At 39.9% G+C, this 23856-nt stretch overlaps 1 protein-coding gene across 1 annotated transcript in view; it reads right to left on the minus strand.

Annotated features, from left to right (window-relative positions):
* Positions 1-23856, minus strand: part of LOC146004767 (thiamine-triphosphatase-like) — a 411047-nt gene that overhangs the window by 19662 nt on the left and 367529 nt on the right. Inside the window, exon 4 of the mRNA XM_083143750.1 lies at positions 9552-10145. Coding sequence (XP_082999876.1) covers positions 9552-10086 — 535 coding nt within the window. The 5' untranslated portion in view covers positions 10087-10145. The remainder of the gene's footprint in view (positions 1-9551; positions 10146-23856) is intronic.

The following is a 23856-nucleotide window of genomic DNA, read 5'->3' on the forward strand; positions in this document are numbered from 1 at the left end:
GCATGAGAGTGGAAGCGAGGGCATGGAGGGGAAAATGTGGCTGCAGCTACCACTGCTTTGCTTTGCCCACTCGCTTTCTCCCCTTCACTACCACATGGTCTTGCTCCACGGATTCCCAAGACAAAGTATAGGTAGTTCTCTATTAGTAAACTTCAAAATTATTGGTTAAATTAGGTTAGTTTTCATTCTCATGTGCTTTCAATAAAACCCTTGGGTGGAGATATTTTTTTGGACCAAACTGTACAGTAAGTCACTATTGATGTTTTCAAGATACAATTTTCATACCAATTTGCTCAAACTCAAAAGTTAGGTTAGGTTAATGACTGCACAACAAACACTTCTGTCAATCGAAGCTCGTGACCTTCGGTATAAATACGGAGATACACTGACCATTACATTCTAGTCCACCAATCAAGGTCATCCTCTATGCCTATCTAATGCTACCCTTCCAGCAAAAACACGTGTAAGTCCACACACAAACAAACAAAACAGAAGTGAGAACTGCTTGAGAACGTTTTACATCTGACAACATCCCCTCATTTTTTTGTACGCAATCCTGTACATTGTGACAGCTTGTCAACGGCTTATCAGATACCACTGATAAAACCGGAAAAGTGTGCGCAATCCGGCTGTAGCCATTTTTATAGGCAAAAATAGGAACCATTTTGTGTAGAATAATAAGAAAATACTAATCATTAAACTACAAATGAACATTTCAGCTAATATTTTGCAACTATCATAAAGAAATCGCTAAAATTCATCTACAAAGACTATAAATATATTTTAAGTTATAATTATATAGTACATCCAGAATGTTTTATTTTCACTGGAAGAAAAGTATCAGAAACAGAAAAATGTATATTTACATATTTTTTAAAAATTTGTTCTAATCAAACTGTTCAAATATTTTACAGGCCCGTTTACCAGAAAAAGCCTTTCTATAAATAAAGAGTCCATGTCGTTTGCGCCGAGGCTTCTTATCGGTTCATTTGCGCCGCGACATATGTCAAGACCTTCCTTGGTGGGTTTTCCCACAATCGGGAGTGTCATTACCGCCGCGCGCACGTGTGTCTATGACGTTGCCCAGCTGTAGCTGTGTTTATCTTCGATTGAAAAGGAAGGTGATTGGTAAATGAATGTAAGATGAAAGTATATATGAGGGATCTACATTGGGAAATTAGTATTTATGTAAAACTGAGACTTGAGAGAGACAAGATGGCTGAGAATATGGACATGATAGAAACAAAGCGTGGAAAGCCGTCCCTTATTTACGAAGGCCAGCAGTATATATAATATATTTGACGATTTTATGTAGTGTATAATAATTGAGTGTAACAGACTGGCATATTTATGTTGCTTCCAAAATGTACATATACGTAGTACTTATATAATGTTTGCAAAAATAACACTATTTATAATATTTTTGACGATTTTATGTAGTATATAATAATTAAGTGTAATAGACTGGCACATTTATGTTGCTTCCAAAGCGTACTTGTAGAATGCTTACAATATTTTAACAATACCATATTTACAATGTTTTTTAACGATTTTATGTAGTGTATAAATGATTAATAGTTAATAGACTGATTTATGTATTTTGTGTTGTGGAATAAAATTGATACAAGTAATCCTGTGTAACGTCTTTTGAAATAAGCAAAGAAAAGTCATATTTGACACTCTGGATAGGTTTAACATTTCAGAGTAAATACAGCTGTGCAACGTCAAAAACACACGTTTGTTTGTTTGATTTCATACACTATGCACCATGTTCCCATAAACACACGTGTCCGCGGCAGTAATGACACTCCCGATTGTGGGAAAACCCACCAAGGAAGGTCTTGACATATGTCGCGGCGTAAATGAACCGATAAGAAGCCTCGGCGCAAACGACACGGACTCTTTATTTATAGAAAGGCATGTGTCTATATGTATGGTGCCAAAAACCATAAAACAATTTTAAGCTTGTTACAAAAAAAAAAAAAAAAAAAAAAAAAACATGATTTTTTTTCCAGCCTGCTTTCTACAACTATATGCATCAACTCTACACAGAACCAAAATTGTATGGAAATGTTTCATGGTCCAGGAAGTCAAGGCGACAATTTTAGCTTAAAGCAGAAAGATCAGGCGAGCGGATTACCATCCACAGAAGTTAATACAAAACGTTTGAGAGTTGCAAGTGGCTCGGATCAACATTTCTTGTTCTTCCAAGCTGTCTCCCGGCTTGATTAATAGTTGTGTGGGCCAGCCCTTGTTGACCTGCCTCCTCGCTATCAGCCCTCCTCGCCAGAATGAATAAAATATTATTGAGACAGCCTGTTGATAATTGGTGTCGTCACAATCCCTTCTCGGTTGCTGCCCCCGTTCCCCTTCCTCCCTTGCGGGGAGATAAATTGATTGCAAGACGAAGAGCCAGGTTTTTCCACGCCCGCAATAATGAGCTTTGAGGCTGTCGATGTCCCAACTGGAGTCCTCTCTAAGGAATGCATTGGCATCTGTAGAAAAGAAGCGCTGTTTCTCTTTCTGTGTACTATAGTACTCTACGTTCGAATCGGCGTTCAAGGTCAGCCGTGTTTGGTCCAACCTGTTACATTTCCCGTGCAAGCTCTTACTTCGTGGTCAAATGGATGGGACTATAGTACTCTACTCTCGAATGGGCGTTCAAGGTCAGCCGCGTTTGGTCCAACCTGTTACATTTCCCGTGCAAGCTCTTACTTCGTGGTCAAATGGATGGGACTATAGTACTCTACTCTCGAATGGGCGTTCAAGGTCAGCCGCGTTTGGTCCAACCTGTTACATTTCCCGTGCAAGCTCTTTCTGCGTGGTCAAATGGATGGAACTATAGTACTCTACTCTCGAAGCAGCGTTCAAAGTCAGCCGTGTTTGGTCCAATCTGTTACATTTTCCGTGCAAGCTCTTTCTGCGTGATTAAATGGATGAGACTATAGTACTCTACTCTCGAATAGGCGTTCAAGGTTAGTCGTGTTTGGTCCAACCTGTTACATTTCCCGTGCAATCTCTTTCTGCGTGGTTAAATGGATGGGACTATAGCGTAGCGTTCCAACATGAACGCGGGGATCTTAAATAGGGATGTAACTTGCCCCTCCCGATTGTTGATGGTAGAGACAGCCCTGAACGGGCCAGGTATAATTATCTAAATTAACATTAAAATAAACTCATGATTCGGTTTAGACTGAAGTGAGCAATGCGAATGGCAGATAAGAGGTGTAGAATAGCTTACCCTGCTCGGTTTAGAAAATAGCCCAATAGCTCCTGCTTCTCCGATGATTCCAGATTAAAAGACCTCGTGTCGCTCTCATGCGCACCTATTTAAACCCTCGCTTGGCCTCTCGTCACCTCTCGCCAAAGGCCAGTGTTCTTACCATTTCCTGTGAAAGGCTTACCCATCACATTTCTGAGCAGGAGCTGACAAGGTCTGCCAGGGTCAATATTTCTTAACAGAGCGGATATGCTACAATAGTACTCTACTCTCGAATGGGCGTTCAAGGTCAACCGTGTTTGGTCCAACCTGTTGCATTTCCCATGCAAGCTCTTTTTGAGTATTTAGATGTCAGATGGATGGAACTATAGTACTCTGCTTTCTAATCGGCGTTCAAAGTCAACCGTGTTTGGTCCAACCGGTTACGCTTCTCGTGTTAGCGATCGCTCAAGTTCCTCTGCCAATAGGAAATGAAGAAAGTGGCCTCTGCAGGACAGCCATTCAATAGCCGGAAGATTGCATTGGCAGGCAATTGCGATGAACACAGAAGTGAAATGGTGGGTGGACAATTGCGATCACATTTTAAATCTTCTATCAAATTGAAGGGTGACCTAACACCCCGTACAATGCCTCTTACAAGATAATTATGTGAAATATTGGTATTTTCGAATAGAACACTGATTCCTCTCACACTTTTTCCAGGCTTGAGACTATAGTGGAACCACAAGCAAGAAAACCTGCGCAGACCCGCGACACCTGTGCACCGTACTTCCGCGTTAAGGGGAGGGGGAGAGTGAACCATGCTTCCTTAGGGCCCGAGCTGAACGGAAGAAGGGAAGGATGCGCGATGACTTTTCGTCCAAGGTTTTTTTCCTTGTGGTCGCTCTATAGCAAGGCAGTTTGTAAACGTACTTGCATTACAACAACTTTTAGGTTAGGTTAGGTTAGGTGCACCTGTGGGTTAGTCATCTTGATCGTTGTAATTGTCCTACCATTTATTTGTAAAATGACCTTCACGGTCAAAATCATCTCAATTATCGTGATTTTGGCTTCACCGCCACTTCGTAGTTTAAGGACCTTTGGCCTACGTCAGCAAAGCAGTTTTGAAATTTATTCTCCTTTCGCAAAAAAGCTAAGATATTCCAAACTCTCAAAAATACATCTGCTCAGAATTCCTTCTAGGGGCTACAACCCCTTCCGAAATTTTGAGAAAAATCAACACTGAAGAATTCTCAAAACCAGAGTGGTACAAAAAAAACACTTACAATGACTTCCGATTTTGCCATTCTTGAGAGTGTAAAGTTTTAAAGATACGAAATATCTCATTGTGTATATTGCCCCCCCCCCAAACAGAGTAGCTATGTACTGTCCAACTATACAAACACAGCCCCTCATGAGGAAAAAAAATCCTACGTACGCCACTGAATAGAAGTGTTGCTTTCAGGAACGGTTGGAATTGGTACCACAACACTTTATCGTCTTCTTCTATCTAACCAAACCTAACCTAACCTCACATTGTCTGTGCTCACACTAATGACGTCACGTCACGTCAGCCAATCGGATTGCTTAAAACTGTTGTGGCATCAATCACTACCATCAGGAACAATGCGAAGAGAGTTGGACACACTTTTTGTAAAGAACACCTGCAAATGTTTCCATATGAAAGTGTATGTCAAAAATGAATAGGAAATTATGCTCATCGACAATAACATTTTGTTTGTTTTTCGAGCCACTTTTCATTTCAACTCGTGATGACTTATTCATTTACTCTTTATTTCATAACACACCGCAATATGCGGGAAAAAATCATTAACATTAGAAGGAAAAGAGGAATTAAAATCGTAATTAGTATAATTGCTCGTAATTCAAGTTTGATGAAAATCCAAAGCTTCTAACTTTGCATGTGAACCTGACATTTTCCACTTACACATAACATGTGTACACTCACTTAGCTAAAAGGAGGGAATCGTCCACGCATCCTAGGGGGCAGAAGTTTACATTACCATCTCCCTTTCTCCCCCTTAATACGAGAAAGACATGTGGTTAATCGTTTATGTATTGATGATCTCAAGACGCGGACAAACACGTAAAAGAAGGATCCGCCTTAGCCAAACAGACAGTGGCCCAATACACATTTATCTCGTGTCTAAATGTCACTTTCAATTACCCTGCAATTATACGCACATCTCCCATCAAATAGTGAAAATTGTTAATGTACCTCTGATCTTTTGTTTCTTACATTTTCGATCAAAGTGACCGCTGTTGCAGAAATTGTTTATGTCAACTTCAGAAACATGATTAGCTGTACTGGCTTCGAAAATATTGACGTTACTCTTCCAACAATCACTGTGAATTGCTAGTGCAGGTCAATAAAAATGCGTTCTGACCCACTTCCGCACACTGTAGAGACATGATATTTTGTGTGAGGAATTATGCATATCTGTGTACTAAAACTGGAAATTTTCAGTCCCGTGTCTCATTTCGTTTTTCTGCTACAGAGCTCAAAGTGAAATGACGTTGCAGCTGTTCGAAGACCCGAGGCTGCTTCAAGACAATGCCCGTACGCCCACATGCGACTATGAAATACTGAAGCATCTAGTCTACTCACCTAATCTTGCAGCAGTCATTTAGCTTTTTTTTTTGTTTCCTCCAATGACTGACGACTTATTGATCATATGATGGGTCATCCACCTCAATACCCTAGGCATCATAGCATGGTAATATACACACAAACTAAAATGTGCCATTTGACATAAATATTGACTTCAGTAACAATTTTTGTGGGAGCGAAGAAACACACGAACCTTATCTTACTCTCTCTTTCTCTCAATTTTTCTTTCTCTCTTTTTTCTTTCTATCTCTAATTTTCTTTTTCTCTCTCTCTCTTTCTCTCCCTTCCTCTCTCTCTCTCTTTTTCTCTCTCACACTTTCTCTCTTTTTCTTTCTCTTTCTCTCGTTCTCTCTCTCTTTCTATCTCTCCTCTCTCTCACACTTTCTCTCTCTCTCTTTTTCTTTCCCTCTCTCTCTCTTTCTCTATTTTTCTTTCTCTCTTTCTTTGTCTTTCTCTCTCTCTCTTTTCTTTCTCTCTCTCTCTCTCTCTTCTCTCTCTCTCTTTCTCTCTCTCTGTCTCTCTGTGAGAGAGACAGATGGTTGTTTTAGACCGAGGTGAATTCTTTTTTTCCACTCCATCCTCTAGTGTTTTGTTTCCGGGATGTATTGGAAACGTCGGTAAAAAACCCTATTGGTAAAAGATCAGATGAAATGGGAAACCTACGTTGTTTCTACGTAGAAGCCATATTTGCAACGTCATGTGTGTCATGTAAATGCAAGTTGAAACATGTCCAAATGTGCTTGGGTACATGCGTTTGCCTGACTCATCACTCCAGTGACAATCTGCGTCCTTTCCGAGTATTAAATTGTCACACCTCGTATCACATAAGTTTAATAATAAATGTTTGATTTAATTAGGTTATTTTACATCGCTTATCTGTCACTCTTGGCTAGGGCGTCAATTCGAACCCGGGACCCCTAACGTCGTAGCGTGCTGTACTAATAGAAGAAAATAACGTGGTGGAAGAATGACACTGTATGACCAAGGTTCATCTTCGGAGTTCTAATTCCCCCCTACATTTCTACTATTGTTCAATTTCTCACGTTCCGAGCTGTTAACCTTTAATTCTTAAGAATAAATTATTGAGAGTTTTGTTTCTGTGATTTGCTTTATTTTATTTTGCTTTTTGTGCCACGTTTAGCTAAATTGCGAAGATGGGGATGAGTGACGATATGATGATATTAATGAATGGACACTCACAAACATCCATGCCCAGGCCATGATTCGAACCCGTGTGTCGCCCCTGTCAACACATGCTTTTTAAGCGCTAAACTATTCAGTCTATGTTATAGAAATCTATGTTGTTAAGAATTAGTTGAATCTTTTCTCTAAAGATTGTTAGATTTCTTGCCATAAAAATGTTATTGTTAATGTTACAATAGGTAATGAATTGTTTAACTTAAATAAGGAAAAAATGCTGAAACTATGGAAATATAAAACAACTATGTAGTAACCATGGTAAATTGTAAACAAAATTATGATATAAAAGAGCTAGACTTTTGTAAGCCTACGGGACATTCTCCTGGTTGCCGAAAGGCTGATGGTTCAGGGGACATTGGGTAATATCTTGCTTCAATCTTCGGATTGGCTGGTGTACTTGTACTCCATTTGGCAGATATTCCACAAACCCAACTCTGAATAAGGCGTTCTCCTGCATCATCAAAAAGACCAGGGTTATAAACGTCTGTACAACTAATAGGTTTAGGCCTACAAGTTGTACCGGGCGAATTGTCTGTTTGAAAAGTGTTTGTATATCATCGGAAGTTTAAATAAATCTTCGAGTAAAAGATCTTTCATTTCAAACCTACATAGGTGATATTTGAAAATAAATCCTGCACCACAGACCTCGCAAGGGCTTGGTCCTACTAATCCTTAGAAGCCTTTGAGAAGTCCGATAAAAGGGTTGTAACCGACTAACATAAAGCCATAAAGGCAGAAGGTGCGTGTCACGAGGGACCCCTGGCGCCGTAGCGCGATGTGCTAACCACTCCGCCACGGGGGCCAGGCTAAATTTTTGTTACTATTTTGTTTTCATTGCAACAGTACTTCACGACAATAATATCTGATTATATTTTTAATAGAAATCAAACATTGTTGGAAATGTATAATGGTAGATTCTTCAAGCCCTATTTCCAATACCCGATCCAATTATACAGAAAAATAATTTAACCTCAGCTTCTACGCATGTGAATTTTTCCTCCAATGCATAACTTCCCTCACCCCCACCCCTTTTAGCGTCTTGGATCTTCGTCGTGTGAAATAAGAGGATGGGGGGACAGGGGGGGAAGGGAACTTTAGCCCTTCTGTAATTGCATCCCCCTCTTGCTTTTTTTATTATTTCCACCCACGCTTCATTCAATTCTTTGAGTCGTAACGTCGTTCCTTGAGATCCAGCTCCGCTTCGGGTTCCAAAACAAGACGGGGGAGGGGGGGGGGAAGGCCGCAGCTGGACTTAAATATGACAAACGCAGCAGTGGCGGCGGGTGGGAAGGGGGACGGGGGGGTTCGTGCCTGTCGATTCCAACTCCGTCGAGATTCCATTAATATTGATTTGTGGTCATTTCAAGAGTCCACCTCCCGCAAGGAAAAAGGCGGAGAGGGAGGGGGGCTCAAGGAGGCTATCCCTGCACTTGAGGCGGTCGCTGGAGTATCACCATTGATGACGGCGCCATTAGAGCAAAATCGATACTCCTCGCAAACAAAGACACCCCTGCTTCTTTAAATCCATGTGGGGTCCGCGTCAAATATATATGAGCAATTCATCGATATATGTTGTGTACTGGTTTTCCTTGCTTGCGTATGGAACCAAGTTGGTTTTCCTCATTAAAATATGGTTTAACTATGTAAATAGAAATTCCTTCTGGTAGATTCTGTTTTAAGTTCACTTTACGCACAGAAAGGCTAATCAGGACTGAACCTGCAGTTTAAAGTGGGATCCGAATTACTATATGCTTTCATTATGAGTGTCCTTTTATCTATTTCATCATATCATCACTCATCCTCATCTTCGCGATTACAAACGTGGTAGAAAGGCGGAGTAAAAAAAAACTACGCAAACGGGAGGTTCCAATTTCTTCTAGTTGAAGACACTTTGGTGTTAGTGATAGTGAAAATAAGGTAGTGTGATATATATCAAACTATCAAACTAGAAAAAGGATGGGAGAAAATTTTGATTTGTATTTTGTTGTTTAGCGTTGATTCTCTTCCGATTTTGGCCAATCGCGACGGTACGGATGAGTGATGATTTGGTGATATTGATGAATAGACCGTCACAAAGATCGCGCATGTCCAGACCGGGATTCGAACCCGGAGTCACTGGCTTCGTAGCACGCTCTGCTGCACGGGGGCAAACCTGGGGTGTAAAGGCGGGCGGAGCGTGGTGTTGATCACATCACCTGCATAATGGGCCGAGATCGAGAATGTGTGGGGCCTTACCCCACATCTCCTAAGTGTGCCTTCATGGCCTATATGCACGGGGAACTTTACCTTTTTTACCTTTATCTTTGTTGGAGAAGACATTATTGCCGCTTTTCTTAAACAGTTATTATCATCTAAACTCGTGAAGTGATACAAGATTGTATTTTCACAGTCATCATTGTTGAGGTTGCGATTTTAGATAAATCATGGTGACTTCCTGGCCTAAGGAAGCAAACAATCTATGGGAGTTTCCTTAAGGACCGCAGTAATTACCATGTGAGAGACTCACTTTACATAACTCACCTAGTTCTTCTGCAAGTTGCTCTACGACCTGCGCAGCCTCCTCCACCTTCAAAGGGTCGGACACAACCTTCTCTATCTCGCCGATACGAAGACCATTGTCGGTGACGTCGACATCAATTCGACACTGTCGAACCAGGAAGCTTCGTCGTCGAGTCTCGATCCGCGTCAGTTGCTGAAGATGGCAACCGACAAGCTCCCCTAAACCCTTGTCCTGCGCTGCATCGAACCCAGGCAACGAGATATCTCCTAGCAATCTTACAATCAATGCCTTATCCGTAGTTTCGCAGTACCTAGTACACTTGTCCTTTCCTGTGCTGCCATCTTTAGTTGTATTCGGATACTTCAACTCCCAGCAGTCATTGCGAGATCTCAACCAATGGTTGTGTCTAGTGAGGTGGAGGTCCTTGGTGTCGTAGTAAGTGTCCACAAACGACAATTCTTCTAATAGAGTTCCACCTATTTGGTGTATTTTCTCCTCATAGTTCTCAGGAACCACAAATTTCCTCTCTACCTCAATTCCCGAAGAGCTAGCCATTGTTGATGAAAACAGTTTCTTTGTTCAACTTCTCCTGATCGTGAAATATACCAGTGGACCTGAAACGCAAGAGAAATACAAGCATTACAAAATGAGCTGTGTGTACTTGCACTAACCTTAATATTTAAATAGCCAATGGGCAAGAAAAGATCATTTTCGTCATTTCCAAATATAATCTAGCCACATAAATCTGAAATTATATTTAAATATACACTTGATATCTAGACAAATACGGCACATTGTATTTACAGTATTCCATCTCGCATATGCTTACAGCATATTCTATGCTTCTTCCAGAAAAGAAAATCTAGATCTGAATATGCCAGGAACCACTCAAGTATAATTGTGTAGAATCAAAAAACAAGTTACGTTAGTAGCCACACTTTCTGCTTGCTTATCAACAACCCTTGAAAATGGTACGGCAGTCATATTGTATTTTGGCCGCCATCTTGTAGAAGTTACCGTTACTAAAAGGGCAACTCGATTCGAACTTCCTATGAGTGTACCTAACTCGGCTGCTGGTTGATTGATTGATTGAGTTGGTGTTGGTGGATTAGTACATTTACAGACATGCATCTCAAATTACGATACTGAGAGACACACCTGCATTACATGTAAGGATGAGCAAATTGTAATGGAATATGTAGATGTGCAGAGGCACGTATCTAGAAGTATACTTCGGGGGAGGGGGTCTGGCCCAAGTGTCTCAAAATAATAATAATAATACTATTTAAACTAAAACAATTATAATTATATTAATTAATTAAAATATACAGTTAATTAATATTATGCACCGTACAAGAATGAAAAAATATAAATATGCTGACCAAGGCAGTAAATTTATTTCATTAAAAACATAAACTAAACGTAAAGTTTCAACCTTCTAGCAAGGTCTTCATCAGACTCTGTATCAAGTACAAAAGTAACAAGATACACAAAAAGGGCATTATATATACACAAACTTTACTCCCTCCAGACTATTAGAAAGTTGTTAGGAACTTTCTAGCAGGTAGCTTTCACTTTCCAACTGTACTTTCACCTAAAAGGCTAAACATAATTACTTTCATATAGAATGTGAAGAGATATTCATATAGAATATCTCACGCTCTTTTTCCTTCATTTTTCTCCCTTCTCTTCTCCTCTTTCTCTCTTGTCCTTTCCACTCTTTCTAACACTTTCTTCCATTGAACTGGAATGGAGGACTGAAGTTAAACAAAGAATTGAAGAAGGTGTTAGAAAGAGTGGAAAGGACAAGAGAGAGAGGAGAGGAGAAGGGAGAAAAATGAAGGAAAAAGAGCGTGAGATATTCTATATGAATATCTCTTCACATTCTATATGAAAGTAATTATGTTTAGCCTTTTAGGTGAAAGTACAGTTGGAAAGTGAAAGCTACCTGCTAGAAAGTTCCTAACAACTTTCTAATAGTCTGGAGGGAGTAAAGTTTGTGTATATATAATGCCCTTTTTATGTATCTTGTTACTTTTGTACTTGATACAGAGTCTGATGAAGACCTTGCTAGAAGGTTGAAACGTTACGTTTAGTTTATGTTTTTAATAAAATAAATTTACTGCCTTGGTCAGCATATTTATATTTTTTCATAATCATGGAAACAAGGCTTAATGGTGTTATAATCGTACAAGAATATTGACATAACAGCACATATTCATTTTCTAGCTTACGTGTAGTTAAGGTCGGCAAAATTTGCAAAAGGGAAAAAACTACCCTGGCTAGGAAATCAATGTTAAATAGATAAAGGATTGAATATTTAAAAAAGGATGTTAGAGCCAGTTGCAGTGGCGTAACCACAGGAGGGGGCAGGGAGGGCATGTAATTTTTGCTGTTGGTTTATTGTGAGATGGATGAATTGGTTTTGTAATGTATTTAAATATTATATGCAGTATATAATATTTATTAAAGAAACTTTGAATACGTACACAATTTAGTGTCCACGTCACTCCACGTTGCATATATGTAAAACATGCGTATATCGTGCATGAAAATTATGTCAATGTAAAAAAAATATATATATTTACAATGCAATTATCAAGCATTTTCTGTCTTTCAAAAATAGTTTATGTGCTTGTTTTCCGTTATTAATGTGAAATTGAACGTGTTACAAAATAATTCAAATCGTTTGTTTAAACACAAATGCTTTAGCACAAACTTCTACCCCCTTTTTACGAAATTTACGAGGATAATAAACGTCTTTGATACTACCACTACTAATAGTAATAATAATGTTGGTCCTGGGTTTGAATACCCGCTTGGGCATGGATGTTTGCGAGTATCCATTCGTCACATCATGCCATCACTCATCCCCATCTTCGCAAATTAGCCAAAAGTGGCACAAGAAGCGAAGTAAAATAAAGCAAATCAATAAAAACAATAATAATAATGTTATAATAATATTATTAGTAACATTATTATTATTATTAACATTATTTTAATTAACATAATAATTATTAAAATTATTAATATTGGTACGTTTATCTTGGCACTTGCCACCCCCAGACAAAAATTAGTGGTTGCGCCTCTGGCCAGTTGACGAAAAGTAAAGTTACAGGTGATATTTTGTGAATGTTACGTTATAAGTAGTAATAAATCTTTCATAAATTTTCGTTGGTACTGTGATTCGAAGTCGTATGATCACCATATAATCCTTGCCTTCCATTTAGTTCGGCGGAACCCTCGATTAAACAAGTATATTTTAATTATTTAATCTTAGGTATTTTATTATTTCATTATTGAATTTTTGTACTTAGTAAGCATTTCTGTGAAGGTCCGGACCTTCCCCCCCACAAATTCGTCCTTGGTTGTGCACTCTAACAATTCTGAGTTATAAAGATCGTATTGGGATTTTTACAACCCTGGGGGGGGGGGGGGGTTTGCAATCAAGGGATCCCAGGTTCGAAACCCGGAGGAGTCGCATAGTTATTCCGATCCCATTTTCAACTGTATATCTGGTTCCGATTAGCCTATCTGTGCATAAAGTGGACTCGAACAAACAATCCAGAAGTACCCATTGCTATACATAAAAAAATGTACTTTTCGAAATGTAATGTTGAAGCTCTCGGTCTCAAAAGAATCTACAGAATAGTGCGTCAGAACTTGGTTTATTATTTCTATGTTCAAAATACTGGATTTAGAGTTTATTTCATGCTGTCAGTACCACAATGTTCTCCATCATGGAGGAAAGAAAGTATGTTTGGATTGGAATAACTTAAAAATTGTTGAAATATACGACAGACAATGATTGTTATAACAGAATCAAATTCTTTTAGTAATCGTAACTTGTTAGGAGTATCAAAATAACTCGGTTCAAATTACCAAAATAGCCAATCTTGTATTAACAAGTAACTGTAACTTATGATACTACTCGTGTAGAAGTTTGAAATGATCAAAGAAAACCAAAGATGAATTTGTAGAATAACTCAAAGTTAAAAAATTAAAATTATTAACTAATAATTATTAGTACTCTTTTCTTACATATCTGGTGTCCATAAAATATAAAATAAATTGTCCAAAATATGTTTTTCTGGCAACATTAAAACATAATAACACTTACAAATGAAGATTTTGTAATGCTAGTTAGAGTCCCTGTATGTACCATATGACCTCAAATCATACATCCAGAGACTATAATGGTAGCTGTAAAAGTGCGCCATCTATGGATTTCTAATTTTATTCTATTCAAATTTTGTCATCTGATTTTTCGTATCATTAGATGTATGTACAGCGATCTTATATACAGTGGCGTATCTAGGAAGTGTTGGTGGTGGGGCTTCCATCTTCCTTTTACAGGGTTTATTTAAATAAGGACGCTCAAGATCAAAAGATTGCAAAATATAACACTAATATTAAGAAGAAATCGTAAGTTCGCGCTTACAGACAACCCCCTCTCAAAATTAATGTGCACGCCATTTCGTATGTACGGGATGGTCCATAAGTGTAGAAACGCCATTGAAAACAAATACGGATGATGAGAAAGAAATACATGATACATGGAAGGGGAGGAGACTGGATAGGGCACGTGACAAACATGGCGACCATCTTTGTATTCGCCATCTTGGATTGAACTTCAGTTTAATGGAAAGGCGGGCATGTGACATATGAAATTGGCCTAGAAATTCAAGAGAAACACTTTGGTATGCGTCATTTTCGTGTAACTTTAATTCTACAACTGTTTAAAAACAAACTGTCGGTGAAGGTGCTGAGATCGTCCTGTCGTCGAGCGATCATCAACTCCGCCTCAGTACTGTTTGTGATCGGTTATTATGTCAGGGTTATAGGTTGATTGAACTCGTCCACAACATCATATCAGAACGATCTCGACACATTCTTCTTTAAGTTAATTTGATCAACTCACAAGCCAGGGAAAGAAAGTAGGGTTAAAAAAAACATCAAAGACATCTGCCGAGAAAGTTCGGTTTCAATCAGTTCTAGGATTAAAGTTACACGAAAATTAAGCATGCCAAGGTGTTTGTCTTGAATGTCTGGGCCATTTTCACATAGAATGGAATTTCCGACATATTTCTCCTTCCGAGACTATTCTCCCTCCAATAGTATAGCATCATCTAAATGCAAGCAAGGGTTTCTCTGCTTGCAAGGTTTTATCCTAGCGGTGATGTTCTTAGGAGAAGATTAACGAGATCATATTCTCCCACAACACCAGTGGCGGCGATTCGGGTGGGGGCAGGGGGCAGTTTCTCCCAACTTTTGCCCCCCCCCCCCGTTTTGGCACCTTGTCTCCCCTAGTTTCCTGCCACTTTTGGCTAATCGCGAAGATGAGGATGCGTAATGATATGATGAAATTGATGAAAGGACACCTATAGTGAACACCCATGCCCAGGCTGAACTACAAGAACACAAAATATTGGTACACCGATAGACCTACCATATAATATACTGAATGGGACCACTATCGCTCGTTCGTACTCGTTCGAGTCTCCCACGCTCGAGCGTATACAATGGAATATCATTGTAATGTGACAATAATCGTAGACACATGTATGTGAAATATCCGCCCTGATAGTTTCAACCCATAATCATATTTCACATTCATATATCACTGTGTATTGGTAAGATAGATTACATTTTAACATGCCTGCATTTTAACTGCGTCTTTCACCTCACGATGCATATTTGAGGGCTCACTATAACAGACAAACTAAGGTTATACGTGTACTATTTGTCTTCGAGCGTATACCGCTCATTTTGCCTGTTCGAGCGTTAAGCCGCCTTTAGACGAAAGCATTTCCTTTGACATTTTTGCTATCGTAAATGCTACGTAAATGCTTCCAAAAATCTTATAATAGATAGTACTTTACACGAAAGCATTTTAAGGAATATTTTGGTTAGCTGTTCCAATTACAATGTATAATACATACAGCACGAAATACACGTCGAGTTACACCGTCAATGTTGTGTGCACGGTGTTTACAATTGAAAAAGCTAAACTATTCTTCCATACGTGTACAGTAAATGTTGTAAGGTGTGTATTTAATCAGCGCCATTCTTCTCTACATAAAACCATTTAATACGAAGCGATATTCCTCTCGGTTGAATAGTTATCGTCGTTTTAAAGTGTGAAGTGATACGTTGTTTACATCTCAAGCGACCGCCATTACACTGCACTCGTGACCTAGAGGTCGCTTCTGATTGGTTACGCTACGAAAAATGCTACGGACCGAGCCTATCCTTGAGAAATGCCATGAAATATGCTATAGCATCTGAAATGCCATAACATTTCTCACTGTACACGATAGCTTTTTGGTCATGGCATAAATGTACAGAAAAATGCTAAGGAAAATATGCTTTCGTCTAAAGCAGGCCTTATATCTTTCGAGCGAAGAAGCTCTGAACTCCGTACACTATCTAGCGTCGTCCGCGCGAACTATTTGGCGCTCGAGGGAAATCATCTCGCTGCAGCATTTTAGGATATAATAACTATTCGCAACTTAAACTTACTCGATCATCCGTTCCATCTGGTCGTGAGAGACAAACCATCGTTTGTCGAAAAGCCCGTCTGTCTGCGGGACTCAAATATTTGAAAATCATCTGTCAACAATGCAATATCTCTGAAATCATTCGAACTGTAAATGTCGATCTTTTCAAGCTGAATGAACTATCAGTATCAACATGACGCGATATTCATCTCCTCAGTTGTATCGTCCACTTTCCTGTTTCTATCAACTATCGAAAGATGTCGATGCATATAGATTTCTAAGAAAATACTAAAAATGGAAAAATAAAATTAGATGGACAGAAACACATCTACCTAATACAAATGTAAGAGAATACAAACTATTGCCATCTGATTGTCTGTCTGTCTATCTATTAAAGTCATACAAGTCAACAATCAATATGTCTTTTCTAACATTTCCTTTTTTTAGAAGCGTGTAGAATTACAAATAAATAATTTCGTGTTCCGAAATATATATATATATATGGAATGCGAGTGGTACTAGACGAAAGAGAAACTCAAAATAATTTTATTGCATGACCTCGAAGTTCACCGTTCTCTCACTATGCAGCGCCACAATCGTATAAAGCACAATGGCGACTCCACAGCAGCGCGCACAATCTGTATTCTGGTATGCAGAGACCAAAGTTTTGGTAAAAAAAAAAATTGTAGCAATAATACAGGGTGGCCAAAAAAAGTAACCGAACACATAAGGCTTTCTGTTACCTTTTTAGGCCACCGTGTACATTATCCACTTCCTCGGTTTTCCGTCTGGGGCTACTTTTCATGACATCCTGTATAACGTATTTTACACTCATTTTTTTCGATCTAAGTTGAGGCTTTGATTACCATCAAACTGAACTTTAATTGTATTATTAAGAATAAATACAGGGTGACCCAAAAAAGGTAACCGGTTACCTTTTTTGGGCCACCCTGTACAACAAGCTTTTTACTTTTCTGTAACTTGAAATAAACTATGCCAATTTCCAGGGTTGGCGAAGCCCATGCCCCCCCTCAAAGTACTTCAAAGCTTTGTCTGTTGTAACTTCAACGGTTAGATAACAATCAATGCCTAAGCATTACTAGATATCTGCAATTCTTATCAGCAATTCTGAATGAAAAAATACATGTAAGGTAAGTATTTAAGGCAGGAAGGAATTTTAATGATGGACGATACGGGCAGAACCTTATATCACACGAACTTCACCTTCAAATTAAGTCAGGCATTAATTGGACGTTTATCAAATCGGCCAGGCGTACGTAAGTACCAGTGTCTAAGCTCGTAATTAAAGTGTTGGGGTCTGGTATCAAGAAATCGAGTGGCGGGGTTCCTTTTAGTCCACCCACATGAATCACCACACCTCTATGTTCTCCCTTGCACCTTGCCTGGAAGAACCTTACCAGCTTTGACACGTATAGGAACACAATTACACCAGACAAGTGGTCATTTTCGATCCAGGGTTGCCAACTTTGTGCTTTTTACACCAAATCTAGTGTTTTGAGAAGGACTAGTGCCAATCATTTATTATTTGAGCCAAGGCGTAATTCTGGTGTGAACTCTGGTGCGAAGAATTCCATCGTTATATTCAATTTGTAATGAAATACCTGGTGGCCATAATTAAAGTTACCCAACTCAGAGCCCTCTGTAGCCTCTTTGAGACATCGTAGAACTCTGAAATTTGGTGAATCCACTATGTAGACCATGGGGAAGAGGATGGCGATAAAGAAAAAAAATAGTTTAATTTTCCGCCACCAGGTCAAAATGTGGCGCTGTACTTCCATGATGGATTGTAATAATGACGTAAACTGCTCCAATTGGTTATGGATTTACCTTTACCTTGCAATCTTGCAATAAACGAGAGATTATTTTCTCGCAACTTCCAGCCACTAACATATGTCTTTCTAATTAATAACTCAGCTAAATCACTTAACGTGATTATTTGTACAACCCATCATGGAAGTACAGCGCCACGTTTCAACCTGGTGGCGGAAAATTGAACTACTTTCTTATCGCCATCCTCTTCCCCATTGTTGCATAATCGTTTCACCAAATTTCAAGAGTTCTATGATGCCTCAAACAGGCTACAGACGGCTCTGAGTTGGGTAACTTTAATTCTGGCCACCCGGTATAATAGCTTCACTGTGGAATTAAAAATCTGCATTAATGCAATGTGATTCATTTGTTACTACGTATTTCAAATACGCTGGGACGGATATTGTTACTAATCCATAATGACAACGATATACATTTAATGTTACTTTATAGAATTAGGCCGCCAGGTCGTTTCTGACTTTTCTTTAGTTCCTTTCGCGCCCTCTTGACTTTGGCGCCCGGGGCGACTCCCCCCTTCCACCACATACACACACAGCACTTCCCTACCCTTAGCTACGGCTCTCATCACAATTCCACTTTATCTAGGGAAGTTGTGAATACTATCGGAACAATGCACATGTTTCGGAATTCATGAACGAACTATCCACGACCCAAGATTCTTATAAAAAGGACGTTTCCTTTGTCAGATCATGATGATGATGATGATGATGATGATGGTGCTTTATAAAGGAACATATACTATTTTATTCTACAATTCACTTTTCTGTGATGTAGTGCTATTTCTGGTGATTTTTCACTGTTTTCTGGTGATTTTTGTCCGCTGGGATTTGGCAACGCTGTTTCGATCCCTCGCAGAAGAGAACGGTATATGCACGTGAGTTGGTGGAGTTATAATCTTCCCTCGTTGCTTCAGGGCACGGGGGAAGAAATTCCATGCGTTTGTGTGCGTGTGTGTGTGTGCGTGTACTCATAATTCACGCCCATGCCAAGTATCCTTTCGATCCATTAACTCTCATCAGTGGTGTTACCTCTTTTCTTCATCTGCGAGAACGTATTATCCTGGCGATGAAAGGAACATTAACACATAACAATATACCATCGGAAGGGTTCACAGACGGTCTCACCTGTAATTACTTCGCTTTCTCATTTGTCAGTGTGACGTAAGTGTTTGTCCATTTGGCAAAGGTTTCAGTGTTTTATAGCCATGCAAGATAAGAACCTAAGGTGTGTCTACACAATTCGAAACACCATTGAAGAGGTGTTTCTTTGCCGATTCAACACTGCAGACACAGCTCTGTAAGAATTATTGCTGGTTTAAATAAAAGGGCTTGGACATGTTGGTGCTTCGGTCAAATCGATCACTAAGTTCGTCAGCCATGCCGGGAAAGTGGGCGATATGTCTATATTATTCAGGAATTGTTGTTTTATGTCCACTTTATGCACGGATAGGGTAATCTCGACCGAACCTACAGTTTAAAGTGTGAATCCGAGCCCACAGAAGTGCTTGAATAATAATAAAAAAAATAAAAAAAGTAAAGTGCTTCCCTATGCTTAGCACCACGCCATGAAGGCGTATAGGGGGTGTGGGGGTAACGCCCCACGCTTTCTTGATCCGGTCGTGAGTGGGGGTGATGTGATCAGCATCACGCCCCTGACCGCCTTTACCCCCCAGGGTTTCCCCCAGGTACCCATGTCATTCGGCCGGGGCCGCTTCCAACGTTTAAAAGTTCCCGGATTTGAACCGGCCGGGGATCGAACCCGGGGCCTTTTGCATGGTAGTCGGACGCGTTACCGACTTTTTTTTTTTTTTTTTTAAAGGAAAGCCCCTAAGCGGAAGCTTTCCCCATCACACTTCATTCACTCATATCATTTCATTGACATTTCTATTTCAGGACTTTTCAGGACAGACAATCACAAATACCCATGCCTTACCCGGGACTCGAACCCGGAATCCCTGGCGTTGTAGCGCGCTGTGCTAACTACTCCGCCACGGAGGTCGGCACCGACTAACAGAATATTATGGAGAAGAGGTGGGTTCAGAAATCTCTTTTCCGCCTTTCAAATTTGTTGTCTCAATAACAGTAACAATACTAATAATACAATGATAATATACTGTACAGAACCCCTTGGGGCGGTCTATATAAAAGAGGATGCCCGCGATATTCGGGAACCATCCCCAAGTGACTCTACCTCAAATTATACAATTAAAGGAAGTAAAAAGTAAAAGATAAAAATTCGGACTATTGATGCTATTTAATAACGAATCGGACCATGTTTTGGAAAACACATACCTGTCGATGATGGTGCACGGTCGCTCCACACTAGCTCGCACTAATCGAAGCCTCTTCCCTGTCTCCACACAATCCAATCAAGCACTCACTATTCTCCCCCGACTCCTCGCCTATTTCATTCTCCGTCCTTGCGGAAGTCTGGGCCAAACACCTCTCACATGCTGGCTTAACATTGTACTCGTATACGCAGGAAGCGAGCTAGTGTAGACGGCATGCACTACAATACTATTTACAGTGGCGACAATTAGGGGGAAGTGGGGGTAGTTGCCCACCCACACACTTTTGCCTCCGCACTATGCTGAACCATATGCCCCCCAGTTCTGGCACCTTGCCCCCACAGTTCTGGAAGCAAATCGCCGTTACTGACTATTTAAGGTATTCTATTGAAAAGTACCAAAAATGTGTCACAATTTTTTACTCCAGTAACATTAAAATGCTAATGCTCAAAATACACTAAAAAATGCGGCCTCGCCGATGTCATAGTGATAACATCGTCGCCTTGTAATCAAGGGGTCTCGGTTCGATACCCGGTGCAGGCTAAAAGTGGTTTGAATTCCACTTTAAACTGTAGGTCCAGTCCTGATTACCCTATATGTGCATAAAGTGGACTTAAGACAAAAACTAAAACACTCAGAAATGCATCAAGGGGTACTTTTATTCACTGCTGCTTCCGCATGATATACTAAATACATCAAGTCGGACACAATCATTCCGTAGAAACCAAAAGTTACACGTTTAAGTGTGTGAATTTACAACGTACAGATCTAGGATGTTCATTCTTTCGTAGTAGAAAGATCTGCCGTACCAGCAATTACAATTTTCACACTTTGAAACTAAAGAGAGCATTGAAAATGGTTTACTTATTCGATTCAGAAAGGCTTTATTATTTTGCATTAACCACGAAACCTTTAATACCATACATTTTATTTTGAGACATCTGCAACAACGCTTAAATTTACTTTTTCGAATGTGCTGATACAGTAGCTCCAGGAAAAGACTCTAGCGCAGTCGTAAGCTTTTCAAATGTGGGCGCAGTGGAAGCGCCCAGACAGGGATTCGAACTCTGGACTCCTGGCGTTGTAGCACTACTGTTTCACCTGTAGATCAGTGTCCTTGGAAATTGTTCTAAATTTAAGGTAAAACCAAGAATTTGCTTTTTCTCATTAAGGAGGCAACAATGCACCCCTGTCCCCTAGTTCCGCTGCCCCTGAAAATAATTATTCATAATTTTGTCACGAGATGGCGGGCGTTCAAAATAGTGCAGGCCAGTGAAAAAGGTTCAGAAACCACTACACTAATGCAGAAGAACAATGATGATTTATTACATGTCGCAAAGAAAATCAATTACCGACCACAACCTTTTTTTCGCAGCAGACAAGACCAATCAAGTAGTAGAACCCAACCTGTGATTAGTGAAGCAAGCCATCATTACTCGGAATGGCCTACCTTGTTTCTTAGGGAGGCAGCCATTGACAGAATGGCCAGCGACGCCAAGCGGCAATTTATGCAAACAGGGACAAGAGGAAACATCAGAGAGGCGTCGCATGTCTCCGTCCACATTGGCGTCTGCGACGACCACAACAAGGGGGTCCCACTGGGATCAGTTAGGGCCGGGCCCACTAACAAGGCGACCTCTTCTCACCTCACCCTTAATAAGTCCCTTAGGGCACGACGCCTACTTAATTACAAGACAAGCTCCGAGCAGCCCGAATTAAGGGCTGGCCGTGACAGCTCCAATAACTGATAGACGCGGCCAGTCATCATCATCATCATTACGTCGTTTATCACGCTAAGTATACCCTTACGCCGATGATCCCAGGAAAGGTGTCCGTCCCGGCAATAAACGGGTTATGGATGGACGGACGGACGTAGCCGATGATTATTGCGACTGATGACGTGGATAAACAAATCGCTACAGATAAGGCGATAACTCGATTTCAGGATCGATTATTACATACACATCTGATTTATGGAAATCGATAGTGTTTGCTTAGAGTCACTTTTTCTATATTTATTCTGTTTGCATCATTAAAAGTCATAATACAACATGATCACCCATAAATATACATAACATATATATACTCAATGTTATAAATAGGGCCACAAGATTACTATAAGGAAAGAGTAGGTCCCACTATCCCAATGTACTCCGAAGATGCTCTGAGGTTCATCCAGCCTCTACTAAATGGCCGAAACGTGATGCTGATCACATCATCCTCATCCCCACCCCCTATGCCTTCACGGAATGTTGCAATGTGCATCATTGCCTATCTCTCTCTCGTCTTCCCTGAGTGTCTCAATTCTTTAATCTTTATCTTTCTATATCCCTCTCTTTTTATATTTCCCTTCACCGTTCTTGCCTTCTATTTATTTTCTCTCACCATTTCTCAATGTCTGTTTTATTTTCTATCTCTGTTTACTCTTGCCTCCTCCCTTTCATCAACCTCCTATCATTTCAATTGCTTCTCGCTCTGTCATTATTCTGGTTTCCATGGGCTCTACCTCTCTCTAAATCTCTCAATATCTGACATTCTTTTCCTTTCTTTCTTTACAGCTTCATCTACTTTACATACCTGCGCTTCGCTTTTCTCATTCAATCTTTCTTTTTCCATCTCCCTCTCTCGCTCTCTCCTTGTGTATTCAAAAATCTTGTATTTCTGTAGCTTTCTCTTCTCTCTCTAAACCTCTCAATGTATCTTTCTCTCTTTTGTTCTTGCCTTCACCCTCCTACGCTCTCTTTCTTTTTGTCGTTACGATCCCGCGTTACTCTGGCTTTCTCCTTCTTTATACCTCCCCATATCTATTCCTCTCCCTCTCTTTCATTCTTTCTCTCTCGCTGTCTCCTTCAGGCTTTAAGATCCTGTGTTTCTCTATCTATCTTTTTCTTCTCTCCTTAAATCCCTCAATGTCCTTTCCTGTCTGTTTCTCATTCTCTTCCCCCAATATCTCTTTCTTTCTTTCTTTCTCTCCTGTATTTATAATCATTTGTTTCACTAACTTTCTCTTCTCTCTATAAATCTCTTAAGATCCCTTTCGGTCTTTCACTTTCTCCCTCTTCTTCTCTTTTTCTGCCTTTACAATCCTGCGTTTCTATTGCTTTCTTTTCTCTCCATTTCTTAACGTCTCTTCCTCTGCAATCCTGCGTTTCTATTGCTTTGTCTCTTCTCCTTACATTTCTTAGTGTTTGTTTCCGTCTTTTTCTGTCTCTCTTCCTTTCTCATTCTCCCCCTCTTGCTCTTCTGTTATTTTCTCTCCCTCTTCCTTTCTTATCCTCCTCACTTGCTCTCTTCTGTCTTTACAATCCTGGTTTCTATTGCTTTCTTTTCTCTCCTAACATTTCTTAAGGTCTCTTCCTCTCGCTTTCTCTTTCTTCCTCTACAATCCTACGTTTCTCTTGCTTTTTCTCCTCTCATTACATTTCTTTGTGCCTCTTTCTGTCTTTTTCTCCCTTCCTTTCTCATTCTCTCAGCTTCCTATCTTCTGTCTTTTTCCATCTCTCTTCCTTTCTCATTCTCCCCCACTTGCTCTCTTCTGTCTTTCTCTCTCTCTCTCTCTTCCTATCTCATTCTCCCCCACTTGCTCTCTTCTGTCTTTTTTCTCTCTCTTCCTTTCTCATTCTCCCCTTCTTGCTCTCATCTGTCTTTACAATCCAGCGATTACATAGCTTTCTCTTCTCTCTTTAC

The sequence above is a fragment of the Lepisma saccharinum genome, chromosome 22 (genome assembly GCF_977018435.1).
Source record: "Lepisma saccharinum chromosome 22, izLepSacc3.1, whole genome shotgun sequence".
NCBI lineage: Eukaryota > Metazoa > Arthropoda > Insecta > Zygentoma > Lepismatidae > Lepisma > Lepisma saccharinum.